This window comes from Hemicordylus capensis, chromosome 2, assembly GCF_027244095.1.
Source record: "Hemicordylus capensis ecotype Gifberg chromosome 2, rHemCap1.1.pri, whole genome shotgun sequence".
NCBI lineage: Eukaryota > Metazoa > Chordata > Lepidosauria > Squamata > Cordylidae > Hemicordylus > Hemicordylus capensis.
This window is the reverse complement of record NC_069658.1, coordinates 395,957,583-395,981,101: the sequence shown is the minus strand read 5'-3', so window position 1 is coordinate 395,981,101 and position 23,519 is coordinate 395,957,583. Positions and strand designations below refer to the sequence as shown.

Here is a 23,519-nt window from a genome sequence, read left to right as displayed (position 1 = left end):
AGCATCTCTTTATAGGCCCAGAGCTGGCCACTCTAGTCAGATGGTGAGCTGGGACTGCTGAGTCACTCCTGGGCCCCAATCCTGCACAGGCCCCCCGCAGAGCAGCCACAGCCAGAGGCCACAGTCCCACAGGTCAATCAGGGGCTGGCAGGTGGTCTCACCCTCTCCCTCTCCTGCAGGCAGACACTCAATGGCAGCAGCAGCAACAGACAGCACTAATACCAACCTTTCACCCTGGGAGCTGTCTGGGAAGCAGGTGGTCTCTCCCTCTGCTGCAGGGCTCCTGCAATCTGAAGTTGTGTGGATGTCATTTCAGGCTTTCCCCATCAATAAATACTTATTAATTATTTCTTTTATTATCATAAGAAAAATGCCAGCATGACATACAGTATATACACACAGAGTACTATTTCCCAGGCTTGCTCAGAGGAATGAGGAAAATAACACCAGCAAAACACAGTTATTTTGACATCTTGGCAATATAGCCAGTTGGGAGAATAAGAAGCCCATCTTTCTTCCATAAATGGCTGCATCATCTAGCTGCTGCTTCATATACAAATGTTCAGAACTATTCTTGTGCTGCAGCCAAACAGAAGTGATCAGTAAATGGATGTTTTGACTTATGAATTAATATTTCTCTGGGAGGTGGAGCGACACCCATTCCTTGTCTAGTTACATCCCTGTCTCACGTACAGGAGTTTGGTTGGTTGGTTCGTTATAATGTGCAAAACCGCTGTGAGGAACTAAACAGGATATGTCCATTTTCCTACAGTGTGGCAGCTCAAGTCTTCATGGTGGTGTCACTGTTGTGCTGTTTGCTTCTTCTATGCAAGTAGATGATTACAAAGACCATGCACAGGAGGATGGGTGTTTTCAAGCCAATCGAAAGCAGAGAAGACACATAAATCAGGTAGCTGCATACAAGACACAGAATATTATTTGAGTTAGAAAAGAAAACAAAGCTCTTTCATGCCATTCTTCATTAAAAATTTGTTTTTTTAATCAGAACAATCACTGGTTCTTGAAAAAAAGGAGTCCAGCTGGTTAAAGAAAGGGGACCCTCAAAACTCACCCTATGTGAATAAGGATGGGGTTAGATTTTGCTGTGCTGCTGGGAGTCTGTGTGAAAAGCAAACGGTTTGCTTCTTCTTCTGTAGTTGCTGATGTTTCTTTAGGCTCTGAAGTAAAGGCTAAAGACAATAATTAGGCAGCATCAGAAGAAATGAAAAAGAAATTGTTTCCTATCCCAAAGGCAGTGGCAGAACCACCAGAAAAAATGGGGTCGGGGAGAAGGGGTGAAGTGCATTTGTGGGTGGGCAAACTGGGTGCATTATGGGTGGACAAGCATTTATGGGTGCCCACATATGAGATTTCTGAACCAGAATTTAGAGGGCAGGTGAGGGAGGGGCAAATTGCTTGTCTGGGAGGCATTTGCCCCTTCTGGCCCTCCCTCTGGAGCCACCCTTGCCCAAAGGAACTCACAGCCTGAAAAAGATACTAGCCAATACCCCAGGGAACAGCCATAAGAAAATGAGCTATCATGGAACGCTTAGGAACAATTGCTATCTCAGTGTTAAACAGAAGACAAGCACCACTTCAATGGTGCCTCTCCCCCCCCCCCCCGGCATTAGCAGAGAATCTCACTCTGTACAGCAGAGCTGGGGCTGGATTTATCTACAGCAGTAGTCTCTGTGACATGGTCAGGGGCTGGTTGTTCTGTGGTTAATATTTCTTCTAGAACTGAGGTGGGGACAAAGAAAATAAAGAGGCAGCGTTCTGAACATCAGATGATTTCATTAAATATTGCTCTAATGAGATCACTGTATATCCAAAAAGGTTAAATTGTTTTATTATTGTTGAATGTGAAAAATTAACTCACATATCCTCAGATGAAGTGATGCAACACTTATTAACTAACAAACAGCTTCCAGTAGAACAAAAAGGAAATTGCCCGAACTCCAGAGGCACAAAAGACCAGCTGCTGATTGACAAAATGATTTTAGAAAATTGCAAGAGAAGAAAAACCAATCTAAGTATTGCATGAGTTGACTACAAGAAAGCCTTCGACTCATTGCCTCACACATGGATACTAAAATGTTTAGAAACAACTGGTGTCAGCAAAAACATTCAGATATTTATAAAAAAAGCAATGAGCATGTGGAGTACACCGAGACACTTGGACAGGTTAGCATTAGAAGAGGCATTTTCCAAGAGGACTCACTATCTGCTCTGTTGTTTGTAATTGCCATGACCCTACTTTCACAAATACTAAACAAAACAGGCCTTGGATACCAAACATCTAAAACATCAAGTAAAATCAACCATCTGCTGTACATGGACGATCTGAAGCTGTATGGAAAGTCCCAGTCAGAAATCGAATCACTGTTAAACACTGTCCGTATATTCAGTAGCGATATAGCAATGGAGTTTGGACAAGACAAGTGTGCTTCATTAATAATGAACAGAGGAAAAATAAGAAAAACAGAAGGAATAGAACTGCCCAATGGAAGCAAGATCAAGAACCTGGAAGAGAAAGAACCTTACAAATACTTGGGCATTCTCCAGGCTGATAACATTGCACACACTGAAATTAAAAGAAAAATTGGAAGTGAATACATCAGGAGAGTTAGAAAAATCATAAAGTCTAAACTCAATGGTGGGAACACCATACAAGCCATAAACACCTGGGCTATACCCACTATCAGATACACTTCAGGAATAATAGACTGGACCCAGGCAGAGCTAGAGACTATAGATCGTAAGACCAGGAAAATAATGACCATCAATCATGCTCTGCACCCCCGCAGTGATGTCGATAGGCTATACCTCCCTCGCAGCTCAGGTGGAAAAGGAATGCTGCAAGTCCATCAAACAGTAGAGGAGGAGAAAAGAGGCTTTGAAGAATATATCAAGGACAGTGAAGAAGATGCACTTCAAATGGTCAATAACGAGAAACTATTCAACACCAATGAAAGAAAGCAGGCCTACAAGAAAGAACAAGTCAAGAACCGAGCAGAAAAATGGAAAATAAGCCAATATTTTAATAAGCCAAAATAAGGTCAATATTTGCACAATATAAGTGGAAAATCAGACATCATCAAGACCTGGCAAAGGCTTAAGAAGGGCAACTTGAAGAAAGAAACAGAGGGTTTAATACTAGCTGCACAAGAACAGGCACTAAGAAAAAACAACAACAAACAGCAAGTGCCGCCTTTGTAAAGAAGCAGATGAAACAGTGAACCACCTAATCAGCTGTTGTAAAAAGATTGCACAGAATGACTACAAGCAAAGACATGACAAGGTAGCAGGGATGATACACTGGAACATCTGCAAAAAATACAAACTACCTGTAGCCAAAGATTGGTGGGACCATAAAATTGAAAAGGTTGTAGAAAATGAAGATGCAAAAATATTATGGGACTTCCGACTACAAACAGACAAACATCTGCCACACAATACACCAGATATAATTGTAGTCAAGAAGAAAGAAAAACAAGTTAAAATAATCGACATAGCAATGCCAGGGGATAGCAGAATAGAAGAAAAAGAAATAGAAAAAATAACAAAATACAGAGATCTAGAAATTGAAATTGAAAGGCTGTGGCAGAAAAAGACCAAAGTAATCCCAGTGGTAATTGGCGCCCTGGGTGCAGTTCCAAAAGACCTTGAAGACTAGAGCACCTCAACACCATAGGGGCCACAGAAATCACCATCAGCCAATTACAAAAAGCAACTTTACTGGGAACAGCCTATATTCTGCGACGATATCTATAACAACAGCAACAACATTGACAATAAAATTCAGCCAACCCAGGTCCTTGGGAAGGACTCGATGTCTGGATAAAACAAACCATTCAATAACACCTGTCTGACTGTTTAAATAAATAAATAAACCCACTGCCAGCATTTCATTGGCTACAGATTGAACCTCAAGATAAACCAGATAAACCAGAAGGGGACCAGATAAAAAACAGACAGAAGGAAGTATTAGCTGGTCAAAGAGATCAAATAGCCAAAGGAAAGATAGCGCACACCAGGTAAGAGATTCAGCTGCATATAGGTGCTTATATGCCAATGCCAGAAGTGTCTGAGCCAAGAGAGGCGAGCTGGAGTGCTTGGTTGCTAATGAAAATATAGATATAGTGGGCATAACAGAAACATAGTGGAACAGTGTGAACCAGTGAGACACCATTATTCCTGGATATAAACTCCATAGAAAGGACAGGGAGGGGCATCTTGGAGGTGGAGTAGCACTGTCCGTTAGAGAAGGGGTAGAATCTAACAAGGTAGAAAATTTAGGAGGACCAGAGTCCTCCACAGAAACCCTGTGGGTGACAATAGAAAGCCTAAAAGGGAATGTGCTACTAGGGACATGCTCTCGCACGGGACATGATGTCACGGGCTTGCAACAATCTATTTCAACTGTGCAGGCATGCTAGAGTGCCTCACAGTTCTCAAGAGCCATTGGGCCAGATGGACAGGCCCAGTAGTTGCTCTGGCCACCGCCACCGTGGGGTGGGGGGCTGCTCGGCTCACCCCTGGACACCACCCCTCAGCCACTCACATGGCAGCTGAAATTATGATGAGGGGAAAATCAGAAGTTTGGCATGGCGGGGCAATGGCAGGGTGGGCGTTTGGTGGTGTTAGGAGCCCCCCCTGGCCATTTGGAGGCCCCCCCGGACTTTGAAGGTCACAGACCGGGGCCCCAAGGTCCAGGGGTAAGAATGCCTCTGCCTACAACTGTTCCAAATTTGATTCAAATCAGTTAGGCGGTTCACAACTTAAGTGACTTGCGCCTCAAACATTCATGCGTCTGCCATCTTGAATCATGGTGGATGGCATCACAAACTATGCAATTGAAGTGTCCCTACAGCTGCAGCAAATTTGTTTTTCATCTGCTACCTTGAACTGGGGTGGATGACATGATTCCAAACAACTCCTTTGAGGTGTCCCTATGTATCCCTACAACTGTACCTAGTTTGGTTCATATTGGTCCAGGCATTGTGTGAAGTTGATAGGGACACACACACACTCTGCCAGGTGATCTCAGAAGTATACTTTCCTTAAGGAAAGTAGGCTAAAAAATGGTGGCTGCCATTTTCAAACTCTTAAAATGTCCCTCTCCCATTTATTTTCACGCAGTAAATGTAAGCATACCCTTCGTTCTTTCAGCTGCAGTCTTATGGAGAGTTATCTGCAAGTAAGCTCTGTGGAACACAAGGGACTTACTTCTGCGCAATTGTACTAGGCTCAGGATGCAAGTGTCTCTCTCTCATGCTTTCTTCCCCTTTAGCTCTATTTGATTTTGAGTGTTTTGTGGTGTTTGGAAAAGGAACTTACCTGGAAGAACAATCATATTCACGCGGAATCCAGGATCAGCTCCTATTCTCTTTATGGCACACCAGTAAATGCCAGCGTCTTGCTGTGTGAGGCTCTCCAAACGCACAGTGAATTCTGAGAGAGTTAGATTGTCCTTGATAGAGGTTCTGCCGCCATTCACCTCTTCTTCCCTTCCAGTGGTCACAACAACTTTTTTACAAGAACCCCAATCTGCTCCTTTGCACCAGTATTTCTTATACTTCTTATATCCTTTAGCATATTTGCACACCACAGACAGCGATCTGCCACGATATCCTGTCACTGATTCAGGGCCTGTCACATCAGATGATGTACTCACTGAAAAACAGAATGAACCCAAATTCGGCGAGGTGCTCATGCCATAATCTTTGCCATATAACAGAAAACTGACACATTACAGAGGTCCAACAGCAGCTCAGCCAAAACCATGGCTCCTTTGGTTAGCGAATTACTGGGAACAGCCTATATTTTGCAATGATATCTATAATTACAAACAGTATTGCTGATAAAATTCAGCCATCCCAAGTCCTTGGAAAGGACTCGATGTCTGGATGAAACAAACCAGTCAATAACACCTGTCTGACTGTGTAAACAAGAAATAATAATAATAATTCCAAGAAGCCTTGGGAGGCTTTAAGGCTGGTTCTGCTAGTGATCCTGTTGATGCCTTGGTTCAGATTTGGAACAATGAACTTACTAGGGCGGTAGACATGATTGCTCCTAAGTGCCCTCTCTGACCTACTTCTAAATTAGCCCCTTGGTATATGGAAGAACTATGGGGGCTGAATCAGCAATGTAGACTAGGGATGTGCGAACTGGTTCGAATTTGAACCGGCCCGGTTCGGCGGTTCGATTTTGAACCAGACCGGGCTGTTCTGAATCCGAACCGGTTCGGTCCGAACCGATTCGGATCGTTTTGAACCGGTTCGGATGTGCCATAGGGCTCTATTGGTTCTGTATAAGGTGAAAAGTGTGTCCTCCAACTTTTGCTCCTGGCATCCATTTTGTGAGGCTGTTTTTCAGGCATTGCATTGGCTGCGCAATTGATCCTTTGATTGGCCAGAATGAGTCTTGCGCTCTGGTAGGCTGTTCGCTGTTGCACTGTTGAGAGCTGGCACCCTGTTGGCCGGGGGGAGTGCAAAGGTGGGCGCTCCGAAAGGAGGGAGTTTCAAACCTATTTAAACCAAGCCTCTTGCCTGGAAAATTCTCTTTGGCTGCAGTTGTGGGATCATCATCTGATACCCTTGCTTGCCTCGTTGCTGCTGGTGTCTGTGAATCCCTTGACTGTGTGTCCTTCCTATAGTGTCTGTGTTTCTGAGTGTACCACCTTCTTGTGCTGTGCTTTCTTTTGTTCATCTGCCCTGTGTCTGTCTGTCTGTCTCTTCTCTACGTTACTTTACTTTTTTCTCAACTTTTCCCCTATTCCTGTTGTTTTTCTTCTGTTGTCCTCCTTTCCTCACCCTCCTTTATCATTTGGCTTCCCCTCCCCCACCCCCATCCATCTGCATTGGTTTAATTTATTGCTGTTATTATTTGTGCCTTGTTTTTGTTCCACCTTTGATATTCATTCAATTGGATTATTTATTGCTTCTGCTGCTACTGTTAATTTATATATTTGCTGCTTTGGTTGAATTGTTAATTAATTTGTGTGTCCATTGGCTGCTGCTCCTGCTGCCCCCCCTCTGCTCACTCCCTCCCCCCTCCCATCCACATTCCCCACCCCCACTCACCCACCCACGCTTCCTGCTGCTCTTGCTGCCCGCCTGAGTTGGGCTTTTTTTGTTCCAAGGATTTCATAGACAATTTGCCAGTTTGTTATCTATTTTGGTTCTATATTGGTCTTTCTGTCCCTCCTGAGATTTCTGCCCGTCGTTTGTTGTTTGCTGTTTGTTGCTGCCCCCTCCCTTTCCTCCCAACACTGCCCTGCCACATTGATACCCTAACCCCACCCCACCCCCCTCTGGTCTCTCTTCTTGCTGCCCCCTGACCCCAAACACCCCACCCCCCTCGCTGCTACATTGAAAACCCCCCCACCCTCTGGTCTCCTCCTTGGGACTGCTGCCCCCTGCTTCGCACCCCCACCCCCTCGCTGCTACATTGAAACCCCCCCACACACCCTCTGGTCTCTTCTCCTTGGGACTGCTGCCCATGCTTCACACCCCCACCCCCTCGCTTCTACATTGAAAACACCCACACACACACCCTCTGGTCTCTTCTCCTTGGGACTGCTGCCCCATGCTTCACACCCCCACCCCCTCGCTGCTACATTGAAAACACCCCCACACACACCCTCTGGTCTCTTCTCCTTGGGACTGCTGCCCCATGCTTCACACCCCCACCCCCTCGCTGCTACATTGAAAACACCCCCACACACACCCTCTGGTCTCTTCTCCTTGGGACTGCTGCCCCATGCTTCACACCCCCACCCCCTCGCTGCTACATTGAAAACACCCCCACACACACCCTCTGGTCTCTTCTCCTTGGGACTTCTGCCCCCTGCCTCATACCCCCACCCCCCTCGCTGCTACATTGAAGCCCCCCCCCGGTCTCTTCTTCTTTGGACTGCTGCTGCTGTCCCCACCTGAATCCCCCCTCCCTGCTACATCACACCTCCACCCCCCGTGCTTCTCTCTCTCTCTCTCTCTCTCTCTCTCTCTCTCTCTCTCTCTCTCTCCCTTCTCTCCTCATCCCTTCACTTCTTCCGACAGCTGCAGCCACACAGTACCCTACCACCACCGACCTCACCTGGTCCCTGCCATCAGTTTTTTTTTAAAGTATTTCATTTAATTTGTCTCTACTTGGGGGTGAGTTGAGCAACACAAATAGTGTTGTCTCCTCATTTCTGCCCCTCCATCGTTGACCCACCCCGGCTGCCTGTGCCCCGTGCGGCCGCCCTGTCTGTGTCCCAGCCCAGGGGTTGCTGGCTGGCGCATCTGTGACCAGCAGTGTGCGGCAGGAGAAGGACCGGAAGAAGAGGGGTTAGTCTACATGTGCAATTATGTGCACCTTTTGTTGCCCCATTTCCCTCCCTAGTTGGTGGTTTTAAATAGGGACACCTGTATTTCGAAATGCATTTGGGTGTGGGGAGGGACACTTGGAGATGTACTGTTGTTGTGTCTTGCTGAAGAAATTATTGCTGTGTTGTGTTGCATGCTTTTCTTGCAGGTTGTTTCTTGTTTTAAACAGGTTCCCCCACCCCAGGTCATTGTTGTTATGTTCTGAAGATATATGATGTGCTATCATGTGTTTTGCTTGCTTCACTTGCTTTGGGAGGAGTGGGTGGGTTTTGTGAAAGTGCAATTTCTTAAATAGGCTGCAAGGTTCATGCTTGGTACCCCAGCAATGCATTACTTGAAATCCACCCCCCCAAAACCCAATCCATCCACACACTGTGTTCAGTTCACTAAAGAAGGGTTTCCCGGGGTCATTGTTGTTATGTTCTGAAGATATATGATGTGCATGTGTTTGCTGCTTGCTTGCTTTGGGTTGAGTGGGTGGGTTTTGTGAAAGTGCAATTTGGGTTCTGTGAAAGTGCAATTTCTTAAATAGGCTGCAAGGTTGATGCTTACCCCAGCATTACTTAAAAACCACCACCCCCCAACACAATCCACCCACACACTGTGTTCGGTTCACTAAAGAAGGGTTTCCTGGGGTCATCGTTGTTATGTTTTGAAGATATATGATGTGCCATGCCATCATGTGTTTGCTGCTTGCTTGCTTTGAGTTGAGTGGGTGGGTTTTGTGAAAGTGCAATTTGGGTTCTGTGAAAGTGCAATTTCTTAAATAGGCTGCAAGGTTAATGCTTGGTACTCCAGCATTACTTGAAATCCACCACCACCCAACCCAATCCACCCACACACAGTGTTCAGTTCACTAAAGAAGGGTTTCATTTGATTTTCAGGTTCCCAAGCTTTGACTGCGTCCCCCCCCCCGGTAGGTGCTGTGCCCTACCCCCATCCATTCTCCTCATAATAATACACAGACTTGCCCCCCACCCCAGATCTACTCCACCTAACTGGCCGTGCCACCCCCCCCCCAGGGGTCCACCCTTCCCCCAAATTTAAAAAAACACCCATCCCCATCCCCAATTGGCTTAACACCTGACCCACCCCAATTTCAAAAGGTTAACCTCCCCCTCACTTCAATTGGCTTTCTCCCCCACATCAAAAAGTCTTCCCTTCCCCCCAATTGGCTTTTTCCAATCAGATTTTCCTCCCACCACCTCCCAATTAATTGGCTTCTTTTGCCCCTTACCACCCCTTCCAAATTATTATTTTTTGCCCCTTTCTGGCCTTCCTCGTAAAGTCTCCCTCCTTTAGAAAAAACCTAACATGTCTGAGCAACGCGAGTGCCGTGTTGCAGGCAGGGCTCACAGAAGGTTGCCAGGAAGAGGTGGGAGAGGCCAGGTGCGGGCTGTGCCTGCGGCAGCTGTGGCACAGAGAGTAGGGAGAGGACGCGGGGAGCCTGAGGATACCCCGGTCCTCCCCATAACACAAATCTTTGCCCCAGCTCCGGGTTTTGTCCGCAGGCTCGATTTCCCCCAGCCTGCTGCCGGCAATCTCAGCAGAGGCAGAGGCACTGGGGCTGTGGCGGGACCCTCCTCGGCGGCACCAGGTGCTGCTGGGGCACCACTAGTGGTAGTGGTGGAGGAGTCTGTTGGTGTGGGAGAGCAGGTAGAGGGCAGTGAGGATCTTACGGCTGGCAGCGATGCAGCCAGGTTCTCCCTCCCTCTTGGGGCCCTTCCCCCTATCCTTTCACTGCTCAGTGGGTTCCCCCCTCATGAAGCCCACCACTCTGAGGAACGGTCTGCCGAGGTGGTGGAGGAAAGGCCTGCCTCTCCTCTGCCAGTGGAGCCGGGCCCTTTCTCTCGCGTGGAGGGTGGAAGGGGTGGGTTTGGTGGCAGCAGTGGGCAGGCAGCGGCAGCCACACACCCCAGGACTGCAGCCACCCAGCCAAAAGATGCTTAAGACAGCGCCCAGGGCGAAGGAGGCCAAGGGCAGAGGCGTATGGGAGCATTTTGAGATCCCTGAAAATGCCCCATTCCATGCCCGCTGTGTCCACTGCAGGGTGTAGGTCAGCTGTGGCAAGGATGCGAAGCACCTGGGTATGACACCCATGTGGAGGTACATAGCACGTTACCACCCAGGTCTCCTTGGCCAGGCTGGCAGCGCTAGTGCGCCTTGTGCACCTGCCACTGGCAGACAAGGGCAGTGTGCCTGAGCCAGCCAAAAAGCAGGCTACACTGCCAGTCCAGCGGTGGACACAGGTGTCGGGCAGCCAGCGTACTGTTCGTGTGGATCATCATCACCTCACCCGCCTCATAGGGGAGATGATTTCCACCGGTGACCAGCCATTTCAGGTGGTCGAGAACTCCAGTACCTGGTGCCCGAATACATCATCCCCTCAAGGACCACGTTCAGCCGGAACGTGGTCCCCTCCCTGTACCGCAAGTGAAGGGAGCTCGTGTCGGCCGGGCTGCATGCGGCTCCGGCGGGCACCAGCGTGCATTTCATGACTGACCTCTGGACCAGTGTCAGTGGGATACACGCTGCTTTCCTGGCCCTCATTGCCCACTGGTGGGGACCAGAGAGTGAGAGGACCTCCTTGGGCGATGCTTCCGGTTCTGGCACGGCTCCTGATGCACTATGGCACAGGTGGGCTGTTCTGCACGTGGAGACAATGGACACGAGGCACACCAGGGAGGAGGTGGCGGCCGTACTCAACAGCCAGATAGAGGAGTGGATTGGCGCGTGTCCACACCTCTCCAGGGGATTCATTGTCACTGACAATGGATCCAACGTTACCGCCACTGTCAAGACAGTCATGGGCTGTGTGAACATACGGTGTATGGCACACACGCTCCATCTGACCATCAGGGACGCCCTCGGCCTTAAGGAGCTGAAGGCGTCCCAGGAGAAGGGCCGCCCCCCCAAGGTGCTGCTGCTGCCATGCTCATTGAGAAGGTTCGCAAGCTGGCCGCCCACTTCCACCACAGCGAGAGGTCCAGGAGACTGCTTCGCCAGAAGCAGGATGACCTTGGGCTTCCTCGCCATCTCATCGCTACGGATGTGGAGATGTGGTGGAACTCCACATTCCTCCTGTCCCAGCGCCTGTTGGAGCAGGAGAGAGCCCTTGGAGCCCTGGCGAGGGACGAGTCCTTGGCCGTTTGTGACCTCTTGAACGCTGAGTGGAAGCAGATGTCCGAGGTGGTGTCGGCACTCGAGCCCTTCCAGCTTGCCATGAAGGGCTTGTGTGCCGACATCACTCTCTTGAGCCAGGCGCTGCCCACAGCTCTGGGTCTGGAGAAGCTGATGGGCGAACTCCAGACTTCTCTGACCACGGCAGAGGGTCGTGCTCTGGCTGGGAGGCTGAAGTCTGGTGTGGCCAAGCGGCTCGTTGGGGAGTTGGGGAGCAGGGAGGAGTATGTCCTCGCTTGTCTCTGCAACCCAGCCATCAAGGGCAATGTTGTTAGTGCCGGCGACTTGCCCGGGTGGAGGGACCTCCTGGTACAGAAGGTGAGGGAGGAGGAGGCCACTAGGGCCCGCAGAAACCAGGAGGTTGGTAGTGGTGCGGGGGCAGCCCCCGCCGCCCAATCCGCACCCAGCAGTAGCGTGGGCGGCCAGCCGGCGTCAGCTTCCCCTTCCCCTCCCTCTTCCCAGTCCAGCAGCGTGGCATCCCAGGCAGCGCCAACACAGCAGCCACTTGCTCCCGCCACGAGATCCGCCCAGTGGTTTCAGCGGGTGTAACTTGGCGCCTTGCCTGGTGTGCGGGAGGCTCGACCTGCCAGGCCCCCCTCCAGTGCTGAGCAATGTGTTGCGCAGTACTTGGAGGAGCCTGTGGAGGAAGATGGCATGGACTGCACACAGTTCTGGGTGACCCGCCGCCAAGTCTGGCCAGACCTGGCGGCGGTTGCTGTGCGCCTCCTCTCCTGCCCCCCAACCAGTGTCCAGAGCGAGCAGGTGTTTTCACATGCTGGGGACGTGGTGACACCCTCTCACTCCCGCTTGGATGCTGGTCTGGTGGAGCATCTGGTCTTCCTCAAGATCAACCTCCCCCTGCTGGGCTACCCCAAGCTGGAGATTGAGCTGGGTGAGCGATTACCATGGTTGCCCCATGGTTGGTCACCTGCCTGGCTCATCCTCTGCGCTCATCCCTCCCCTCCCCCCTTCCACCTCTAGCTGAGCTGACGTGACGGATGCTGAGCCGTGCCAGTCAAGTCGCAGCATGCAGTGCCCACACAAATGCAGTGGTAGTAGTAGTAGTAGTAGTGCTGCAACTGGCCAAATGTTTACAACACCCACGCCCACCTAAAAAGAAACCCAATGTTGACCAGCACAGGCCCTTATCTCTCCACCTGTCAGCATCTGGGGACCTGGCGTGGGCACGGCACACACACCCAAAGTAGCACAGCCCTAATAGTACTAGACTTTCAGTGGCAGCAACGGGTATACGTTCTGTAAATATGTAAATAAGTATGTAAATAAACATGTAAATATTTTTTTTTAAAAAAATCTCATGTTAAAATCAACCCTCAAAATTTTGCAAAAATCATACTGGTAACAAAGGAATAATAAAATGACTGCTGAATAAATTGATTTTCTGGAAAAGGTTACCAAAAAAAAATGTGTGGGGTGTTGGTTTACATAAAAAATGAGTTTAATATGTTTTTAATGCTACCCCACTTCCTTGCTTCACGAATGAATTATCATCTTATGTTCTTGATTATGGTCACGGCTGATGTTGGCTGATGGCGAAAAAAACACAAACCATCATAATAGCAATGAACTGGCTGCCAACACAACATATTGATTGATAACTATGTATTGCTTGCTTTGATTGTCTGTGTCTGGGTTTTTTTTTGGGGGGGGGGGGAATTGGGTCTGTGTGTGTCTCTGCATGTGTGTGTGGTGCAGGCTGTTTCTTTCTGTTGTGTCTGTCTATCTGTGTGAATGGATGCCTAGCACTGTCTGTGTGTGTGGGTGCTTGCTGTGTAGTGTGCTGTCTTCTGTCTGTGCTGTGTGTGTCTGTCTACATGTTTTTTCCCTCCCTCCCCCCCATCCCTCCCTCCATCCCTCCCCTCATCCTCCCTCCTTCCTCTTTCTTCATCACCCTCCATCCTCCCTTCCACACCCATCTCACCTGCCCCTGATCTGGCAAGCTGATGAGAATCTGGTCTCTCCCACCGAAGCACACATATCACGTGTGTGCATAATATGTGGCTGACCAACTCTGAGCCGGACCCTCCTCCCCCTTCAATCCCCTCTGCTTCATCCCTCTCCCCCTCCCCTCCCTCCCCCCTCCCCTCCCTCCCCCCTCCTAGCTAGCAGCACACACACGCACACAGAACACAGTGGCAAACACCAGTACACTTGCACTCACACTGGTGCCACCACCTGCCTTGGGCCTCTCTGTGTCCTAGAGCAAATGTGTGGTGGACCAGAGAACCATTTCTTTCCCCAAGTAAGGCAAAAGGCATGCACTCATTGCGCTCACGAAGAAGAGATGAAGACAAGAGACAACCAGCAGCAGGTGAGTGTTGTGTTGCTTGCCAATGCCATTGCCCATGCTCAATGCTCTGAGTCTGCTCTAACTAACTATCATCCTCACGCAGCACAGCTCAGCTCAGTTGCACTCACTGCACTATGTAGACAGACACTACAGACACACTGGTGGTGGTAGTCCTGAATTTTGACTTTCAAATCTGTGCTAGAATTGCCTCGCCTCCTCCTGCCTGTAATTGTGCCCTCTCCCCTTGCAGTTGTGTCCTCACGGGTTGGCGTGCGTGCACCGTCTACTTAGCTCTCCTCTTGTTGGCTTGGCTTGCTAGGCACTGGCTGGCAGCAGCTGTTGGCTGTGTGCTATGCTCAGGCTGTGGTGCGTGTGACTGGCAATGTTGGTGTAGCACTGCACTGGTAGTGGTAGTAGTAGTTGTTGTTGTTGTTGCTGGGCTGGCTGCTGGACTGTGCTGACTCTGCGCTAGGTCTGGTTTGGATCGGTCCCCTGGCCTGCCTGGATGCCTTCTTGGCCTTTTCATTCTCAGATCAAAACTCAGATGTAGGGTGTGTGTGCATCATCCATGGAGGGGAGGAGGAGCAGGTTGGCTGCTTCTGTCTGTCTGTGGTGGCCTCATTGGCAGGCACTGAGTGAGGCGGTGGTTTCTTTGGGCATCACATCATCCATCATGCAGAGCAGCAGGTCTGCTGCTCTGCTCCGCCTCCTGCTTCTTCTCTGTGTGTGTGCTGTGCTGTGTTGCTCCACTGCTGCTGCTGGCAGGCAGAAGCAGCAGTGGCCTTTTTGTTAGATCAGAGAGTCAATAGCTGGTGTCTGTCTGTGTGTTATCTTAGTTGCTTGGGTAGGTGGTAGGTAAGGTGGACTGACTGGGTGTTACGTGTTAGGGCACCCAGAGAGGGGCAAAAAATCTGGGATGGCAATTGATGGGTGCCCCTAGTATTCTTGGTGAATGGGGATTTGGGGCAGCCCCGGACCCGCCTCTGTGGGGTGGCAGCACCCCCCGAAGTGGGTCTGGGGCCATGGGAAAAATGGCCTCAGTCCCTCCCCGGATGGATAGGAGTGATGGTTTTTTTAAATTAGGATTTCCTAAGGCATTAAATAACTATCTCTTTTAGAGCTTGCTGGCTTTACCTTTCACCCACTGACACACATTCTATTCTTTCCAATTAGATATTATTTAATGCCTTAGAAAATCTTAATTAAAAAACCCATCACTCTATCTATCCGGGGATGCTCCAGAAGGACTGAGGCCATTTTTGCCATGGCCCCAGACCCACTTTGGGGGTGCTGCCACCCCACAGAGGCGGGTCCGGGGCTGCCCCAAATCCCCATTCTATCCAATGGGAATTCCTCCCCCCCAAATTCGCCAATAATACTAGGAGCAACCAATTGCCTTGGGATTTTTGGGGTGGAGGACACCCATGGGTGCCTACCACCCACCCCAGCTTTTTGTCCCTAAGTGCTCCACATAGGGAGTTATGGGCAAAACTTGAAAATATTTTTAAAATTTGTAAAAAATCAGAGTGAGGTCCAATCGATTTGAGGTTTGGATGGTAGGTGGAACACAAGGTCAGCTTTCATCCTAGCTACTTTTAGAGGTCCGAACCAGTCCGAAACAGTTCGGTTCGAATTCAAACCGGTTCGGATTCAAACCGACCCAGGGTGTGGTTCGGACAAATCAAAACTGAACCACCACCCCCGGTTCGAACCCGGTTCAGATTCAAACTGAACCGGGTGAACCGGTTTTGTGCACATCCCTAATGTAGACAGCTTGAGCACAAGTGGAGAAAGATTCCGTTTGAATCCGACAGATCACAACACAGAAAGCATTTGAAGATCTGTGCTCTGGCAAGCAATGCATGCAGCAAAGAAATAGTTCTTTTCTGCCTGCTTTGCTTCTGCAAGCTCAAACCAGTGGAGTGGTCTAGGGTTGTGAGAGGGCTAGTACATGCCCCTCCTCCTCTGAATGAGTATTTAGATCCATCAGTTACCCATTGTGACATTTTTAAATGAATTTTTTTGCAGATAAAATCTCTCATATTCAAGCTGAACTAGACTCTAAAGTTACTGCAGAGTCTATTGTGGAGGTGTCCAGCAGCTTCTCTTGTGTGGCTAAATTGGATTTGTGATTCCCAAGGATGTGGGCAAGATGTAGAATTATGCTAGCTTTGTGATAGTAGTGATGCATAAAGTACTTGGCTAACTTGCAAGTTATAAAATGTAGAAACAAGAAACAATATATTAATGTTCAATATTGTAATAACTGGCTGAACCGCAAGCTCTTAAACAATGTATCAATTTGTACTAGCTCACTTCTGTAACCCAATGAGCCATGTGATCTTGACAAATTGGAATGCTTAGGTAGTACTTACGAACGGTATGTATGGAGGAACGCATGAGTGAGCAACATGAAGAGTGCCCCTAGTCCCACTCCCTCTCTAACACAGACAATGTTTGGAAAGACGCCAAGGCCCGAAGAATCGGTGAGAACCAGGGAGGACTGCCAGTGACTGCCAGTGACGTTGCAAGGGAAGAAAGAGCTGAAGGAGACAGGATGAGTACGTCTTGTAATCACAGAGATGAAAGTGGGCTGCAAATGTACCAACCGGAACTGGACTGGAAACTTCCCTTTATAAGTCAGGCAGGAAACCAGAAGACCCCTGAGTAGCACTAACATCCCAAGCGAGGCCTCTATGCTTCTTCCAACACCCCTTTCAAAGACTGATCACCTTTGGAGTGGGGCTAGGTGAGTATGGCTTCCGAATTCAGCCACTTTCGGTGGCTTCCGAATTCAGATATCCTACCGGATACTAACTAGTACAAAAACTGTGGTGCTAACGAAGTCTTTATATATCTTATATTTATATATCTATGTAATTATACTGTTTAATGGCATATTTTGAGAAGCGTTTTGTAGTGTTTCCCCTCCACACGTATAATTGGTCATTAAGATATTGCAGCACTACTCCCTTCCTGATTAGAGAGTGAGAACATCTGTGGGCTGTTGTAAGATATATAAAAACTTCGTTAGCACCACAGTGTTTGTACTAGTTAGTATCCGGTAGGATATCTGAATTCGGAAGCCACCGGGTAGTGCAGGGGCACTATTGGAAGAGTGTAAATGTAAGTAAATATTTTTTTGGTTTGTACAACCCCCTAAGTTTGAACAACTTGTTGAAAGTATTGTGTACTGATATATGTTCTATTACACGTTTAGCTCTTTTTCTCCTGGTGAAGCCCTGCGTTTGAAGGAAGAAACAGGTTTATATAGCCTAGGACACCTGTTGAGCAAAGGAACAATACCTTTTGGACATCTTCTGGATAGAGAACATCCAGGTTCAATACCTTCAGGATAAAGATCATTCACCTAAGGAGCTACGTTTTGCACAGGGAGTTGGCTCAGGACCCAAGTGCTGGGAAGAAGTATGAACTATTTGTGGGACGATAGCTGGAAAAAATTTACCAACAATTTTGGAACAAATCATTAACAAACTCGGTTTGGAAGAACTCCTTATTTGTTATTAACAGTCAGTGGATCTACATATTTTCATCTATTCCTACCATTATTATGGGGAGTTAATTTTGACTTTTCCAGTGTTTGTTGCTTCTCTATATTCATGTATTACAATTCTTGCATGTTTGATGTTTAATATAGATTTGTTACACGGTCATTCTATTATTCATTTTATGGTTCATCACTACCAGCTTGGACAATCTACTGTCCATCCGCCATCACCACTGGGGGTGTTCGGTTGTTTGTGTCATCACACAGATCAGTCCTCTTGCTGATCCATCCAGCTTGCCTTGCCCCTATAGGAAGCTGGACCCACAGAGAACCCCTTCTTGTGGGCACCTCTCTCTCTACTTATCTCCACAACTCTCCTGCTTCCCCGCCATGCTGAGGAGCAAGATTCTGCAGCCCAGAAGTCCCATTGTCCAGATCAGGTGAAGGTGAACACTTGCCCTGCTCTTGGGCCCCCGTTTATCTTTTTCTTAAATCTAAGCTCCCCCGCCCCGCCCCCGCCACCCACCAAGCCTCTTTCTCTTGCCACCTGGGGTCTTACACAATTAGACTCTAAGCTAAAATGGCTCATTGCAGTTGATTCATTTAGAAACATATTTTTATTAGACTTCAAGTTTATATGCCTCATTGTAGTTAAATGTATTTGTGATGATATTGCCTTAACCATATATTTCTCTCTTGTATGTACCCCCTCCTACAATAAAAATCTTTTTATTTTGAAACTATATCCAGTCTCAATCCAGTTATTTTTTTGAGTCCAAATGTTTGCAAAAATTAAAACTGGTGGAGCTGACCCCCTTAAGAGCTAATTCCCCCACAAAGCCCAAACATTGGGGTGCTGACCAAACACCCCTGGGCTAGTTCCATTAACACCCCATACTGTCTCCAATGCTTTTAAACATCTACACGAAACCGCTGGGAGAGATCATCAAGGGATTTGGTGCAGGGTGTTATCAGTGTGTTGATGACACCCAGATCTATTTCTCCATGTAAACTTGATCAGGAAATGACCTAACTTCTCTAAATGCCTGCCTGGAGACAGCTATGGGCCGGATGACGGAGAACAAACTAAAGCTGAATCCCGTCAAGACGGAAGTACTCATTGTGAGTGGTTGAGATTTAGGAAGTGGTTTAGATCTGCCTGTTCTGGACTGGATTGCACTCCCCTGGAAAGAGCAGGTACGTAGTCTGGGAGTACTTCTGGACCCAAACCTCTCCCTGATTTCTCAGGTTGAGGAAGTGCCCAGGAGTGCTTTCTATCAGCTTTGGCTGATTTACCAGCTACATCCATTTCTGGAGATAACGACCTTAAAACAGTGTTGCAAATGCTGGTAACATCCAAACTCTGTGTTGGGCTGCCTTTGTATGCAGTTCAAAAACTGCAGGTAGTACAGAATGCAGCAGGCATGATGGTCTCTGTGGTTCCCCAAAGAGATCACATTACACCCATTTAAAAAGAACTATGCTGGCTGTCAGTAACTTCCAAGCGAAATACAAAGTGCTGGTTATCTATATATATAATTCTCTAAGGCATACCCGTGGCTAATCCTGTGTGTGGCAGTTCTTGTGAGAATTTGTGAGCAGAAGCACCATGGTGATTGGGCAGTGGAGATTCTGCATGCAGATGGGGAGGAGGAGCCTGTGGCACCGTGGTGATTGGTCAGTGGTGACTCCATATGCAGATAGGAAGAAGGAGCCTGTGATGGTTAAGGTCAGTTGGAATGCAACTGTTACTGGTCAGAAAACGTTCTTGATTGTAGAGGAGAGGAATCTATCTATCTATCTATCTATCTATCTATCTATCTATCTATCTATCTATCTAAAAGGATAGTGGGCAGTGGCCTGTGAAGAAAGGGGTCATGAGGGAGGAAAGAGCCCCTTCAGGTGAAGGAGGCTGCCAGTGTGTGAATTAGATGAGGAAACAAGATGAATAAGATCTGTTAAATTAGGAAGTGGGGGGGGGGGGGGAGAGAGAGAGAAGGGAGGGGAAGAGAGAAAGAAGGCAAAATGAGGGATGGGCCCGAGCCTGTCAGTGGCCTGAGGGGAACGAGCAGCCATGGAGTCACCTATTGGCAGCAGGAAGGACCCAGTCAACCACTGCTGCTGTTTGGGGCTACCGAGGCCATTGGCGGAGGGAGGCAGGCAGGTAAGGGACGGGCCTGGGCCTGTCAGCAGCCTGAGGGGAATGACAGCCATGGCAGTGGTGGCAGTGAGGAAGGGCCCGGTCAACCGCTGCCACTGCTTCTGTGGGGAGGAGCAGGAGTGGGGCTCAGCTGAGGGTGGGGAGGTTTCTGGGGATAGGGGGCTGCAGCTTGGCCAATAGGCACCAGCAATGCTGCAGCTTCAACTAACACAAGGGAGGGAGAGGAGGGGAGGGGAGGGGAGGGGAGGGGGGAGTAAAGGGATGGAGGAGTGACTAAGAGGGGATGGAAGCAACTGGATGGAGGAGAAGGAGGAGCAGGACTGAGGCACAGGTAAGAGTGGAGAGATCTCTGAGCTAAGGGGGATGTGGCAGGGGTTGAGGGGAGCAATCAGGTACTAGCTCGCAGATGCTCTGAGTGGGTCAAGCTAGTTACCTCTAAGGCCCTAAACAGCTTGGGTCTGAGGTATTTAAGAGAGAGCCTTCTTCATCATCAACCCCACCGCCTGTTAAGATCATCTGAGGAGGTCCAGTTGCAGCTGTCACCAACTCAGTTGGTGGCGACTCAAAACTGGGCCTTTTCTAGAGTTGCCCTGGGACTCTGGAACGTGCTTTCTAACAAAATCAGGGTTTCCCCTTCTCTGGATGTTTTTAAGAAGGACCTAGAAACATTTACTCAGCCTTTTGGTTTATAGTTTTAAAGCCTTCCAAAAGTGACACCTTCAAAAAGTGACATTTTTGTTTTCCAAGGCTGACATCCAGACTAAATTATTCATGAGTTGTCCTGTTGAAATTAAGTAGTCCTTTAGAGTAACTCCTCAGTAACTCAGTCTGGATATCAGCCCATGTCTTGTTCTACAATGTGCCTCAAACCTTCTGCCGTTGCCTCAGGGGCATCACAAGCTCCGAAGGGATCTGTGTTCAAGGTCTGAACAGGCTTCCCACCTTTTTTGCTTCATGCCTTTTTCTCCAGCGCCTTCCTGCTATGGGGTGCCAGGCAGCAAACATCTGCCACTGATGCCACCTGGGAGATCCAGGGATCAGCACAGACCCATGCTGACTTCCAGAACTCTCGGGTGGAATTTAGTGCCAGCAGTAAGGCTGGAGGAACCCCCACACACACACCGCCGCCACAACCAACTCATCTGCTCTGTCCTAATGCAGATTAAAGGGAAGATAAAAATAAAACAACCCTTCAAGGATCAAGCTGCAACTGGGAGCATGGGTTGAAAGGAAAACCTGTAGTTCGTCAGGGGCATCTCTGTGGCCTACAAAGACTGGGGGGGCCCTCCGGCCACCACTCCACCACTGCCCCTGCACAGTTCGAATATATCAAATATAACCACGCCTGCGCAGTTTGAATAGATCGCCGCAAGCCTACGAAGTCTGCCTGCTCCGCCTGCCGCCACGGCCACAGTGGGGGTAGGCCTGCTCGGCTCACATACAACCACCCCCCCCCGCACATGGCAGCTAGAATTACAGAAAAGCTGCTGTTCAGTGTGGCTGGACCTCGCAGTGGCAAGGGGGATTCTCGTTGCAGGGTGGGGGGCTAGTGGCAGCAGCCAGGTGTCGAAATCACCTAGGTGCACCACTGTACATATAAAGCCAGAATGGGACAATTAATTCGTATTTGTTGATGACAAGTACTTTGTGGTGGTTCCATGTATCTCTTCCTTTACGCTAATGCCATTATTATTCCTTGTTTACACAGTCAGACAGGTGTTATTGACTGGTTTGTTTTATCCAGACATCGAGTCCTTCCCAAGGACCTGGGATGCCAGAATTTTATTGTCAATGTTGTTGCTGTTATAGATATCATCGCAAAATATAGGCTTTATATTAATACAATTAATAATATTGCATTTATTTATTTATTTGTTTGTTTGTTTGTTTTACATTTTATATCCCGCTCTTCCTCTAAGGAGCCCAGAGCAGTGTGCTAAATACTTAAGTTTCTCCTCACAACAACCCTGTGAAGTAGGTTAGGCCGAGAGAGAAGTGACTGGCCCAGAGTCACCCAGCAAGTCTCATGGCTGAATGGGGATTTGAACTCGGGTCTCACTGCCACAGAGAAGAGCCAGAAAGGCTCCAAAAGACTCCAGATCCTGCCTGCTCTCACTGCCCACCAAACAGCAACTGAAGAGCTGACAGCACAGCCTGTGCCTGTGTGGCAAATTAAGCAGCTGTTCAGCAGGGTCAGGCGGCATCCAAGATGGGGGCATGCTTTTGAGGCCACTGGACCATTTTGCCCTCTGGTATGCCCCCAGACAGACCCTGTCCCAGAGTAGTCCCACAGCCCCACTGAAACTCCATAGGAGGTGCCCACAGCTGCAGCCCACCCCTTCTCCAGTGACCCCTGTTCTTAATGGAATACGTCCACTCAATTGTAGGGCAGCACCTCCATCCTCTCTTCTGCACTTTCCATAGTAGCTGTCCACACCTATTGAAGAAGTCCTGCCCTACATGTCAATATCTATGACTTTGGTACAACTTTCATATTTTCCTTACCTGGAATGAACACCCAAGCAAGGAGAAACAATGTCCTCAGTATCCTCATGGCTCTCTTTCGGAACTATTCGGAAGTAAAGGACGATTCACATCTCCCAAGAAGCTGAAGACAGCCTCACCGAGTTGTGGATTACAGGGGCTGGAAGGCAAGTTCTGAAACTCACTGGCTAGATAACTGATTGACTTCCTCAGAAAATGAAAGAAGGAAGGATTTTCAATGTCATCATCTTCCTTCTGCTTTCTGCTGTGGTTTATTTCTAGTTTAGTTATAGTTTATTTCTAGGGATTTGCGTTTTGTTTTGGATACAAAATGTTTTGTGTACAAAACAGGCCATTTTGGCTGTTTTGTAGCCAAAACAAAACACCCAATGCTCAAAACAGAAAATTTTCTAGCCAAAACAAAACGTACCTGTTTTGGATACAAAACATTTTGTTGTTTCGGCTGTTTTGGAACTCTATTTTGCAATCACAAAAAGTCTTTCTCCTTCAGTCTCCATTTTGAGTTTTGACATCTGTTTGAATTTCCAGCCCTTCCAGCCTGCAGATTGGCCAATGAAAGCATGGGCTGATCTGCTGGCAATTGCCTCCTTATTCCTTTTAAGCAAATTTATGGGGAAATTTTACCCTCATTGGATAGCGGGGCAGTGTGCATTTACCCTCATTGGCCAGTGAGGCAGTGTGCATTTCATTGTTGTTGTTTCACACTGTTGTGTGTAGATCAATTGCATTTCGGGTGGGGGGATGTGGATGTGCATGACCTTTGGAAATCTGCCTGATTTTCTTCCCAAGCTCTGCTGTTGTTGATGTGTGATGTTGATGTTATTTGGGGTGGATTCGGGGCAGAAAGGAGGATTAGGAGGCAGAAGAGTGGTTCAGGTGGTAGTGCCCCAATGGGTGCCTGCTGCCACCCAGATTCCAAAGGAATTGGGAAAAGGGCTGATTTTTAAAGAATTCTGAAGTTGACATGTCTTTGGGGCAGATTCGGGGCAGAAAGGGGGCCTGAGGGGGGAAACAGTGGGTTGGGTGACAGTGCCCCAAGGGATGCCTGCTGTAAGATTTTATTTTATATTGAATAAGTGTATAGATAGGTTAGCCATATTGTATTAGATAAATGCTTGACATGAGTCTGTTTGCTTGATACAGTTTAAGCCTTGATCTTAGCATGAACCCATGAGCAATGCTGTCATATAGGTAAAGTCCCAGATCCCCCGCATTGTGCTCGAAATTAGACCTCGGTGGAGTCCCAGAGCTTATACAGAGTGCAAAGTGAGTAATTTCTTGCCCACTGTTCAGGAAAGCCCCCACCTTCTCTCTCGTCTAATCTTAGAGACCCAGCCTGTCAACTCAGGCACACTTCCTCATTTTTCATTACGTCAGATGAAAAGTGCACCAAGGCTCGGTGTTCCATTTGAAGGAGGGGTCGCTTGGCCCATGCCTTGTTCCTCTTTCACATCTTCCCAGCCAATGATATTAAATGTC

General features: G+C 48.4%; 1 protein-coding gene across 1 annotated transcript; it reads right to left on the bottom strand.

The window, feature by feature from the left end:
• Nucleotides 1-334: 334 nt before the first annotated feature.
• On the bottom strand, nt 335-22,174 carry LOC128346621 (CMRF35-like molecule 3). The gene is made up of 4 exons (XM_053300101.1): nt 22,041-22,174; nt 5,341-5,676; nt 1,073-1,190; nt 335-914 (listed from the first exon to the last, which is right to left on the bottom strand). Exons 1-4 carry the CDS (start codon nt 22,087-22,089, stop codon nt 782-784), a joined length of 636 nt encoding a protein of 211 aa, XP_053156076.1. The 5' UTR covers nt 22,090-22,174; the 3' UTR covers nt 335-781.
• Between the last annotated feature and the right edge of the window lie 1,345 nt (nt 22,175-23,519).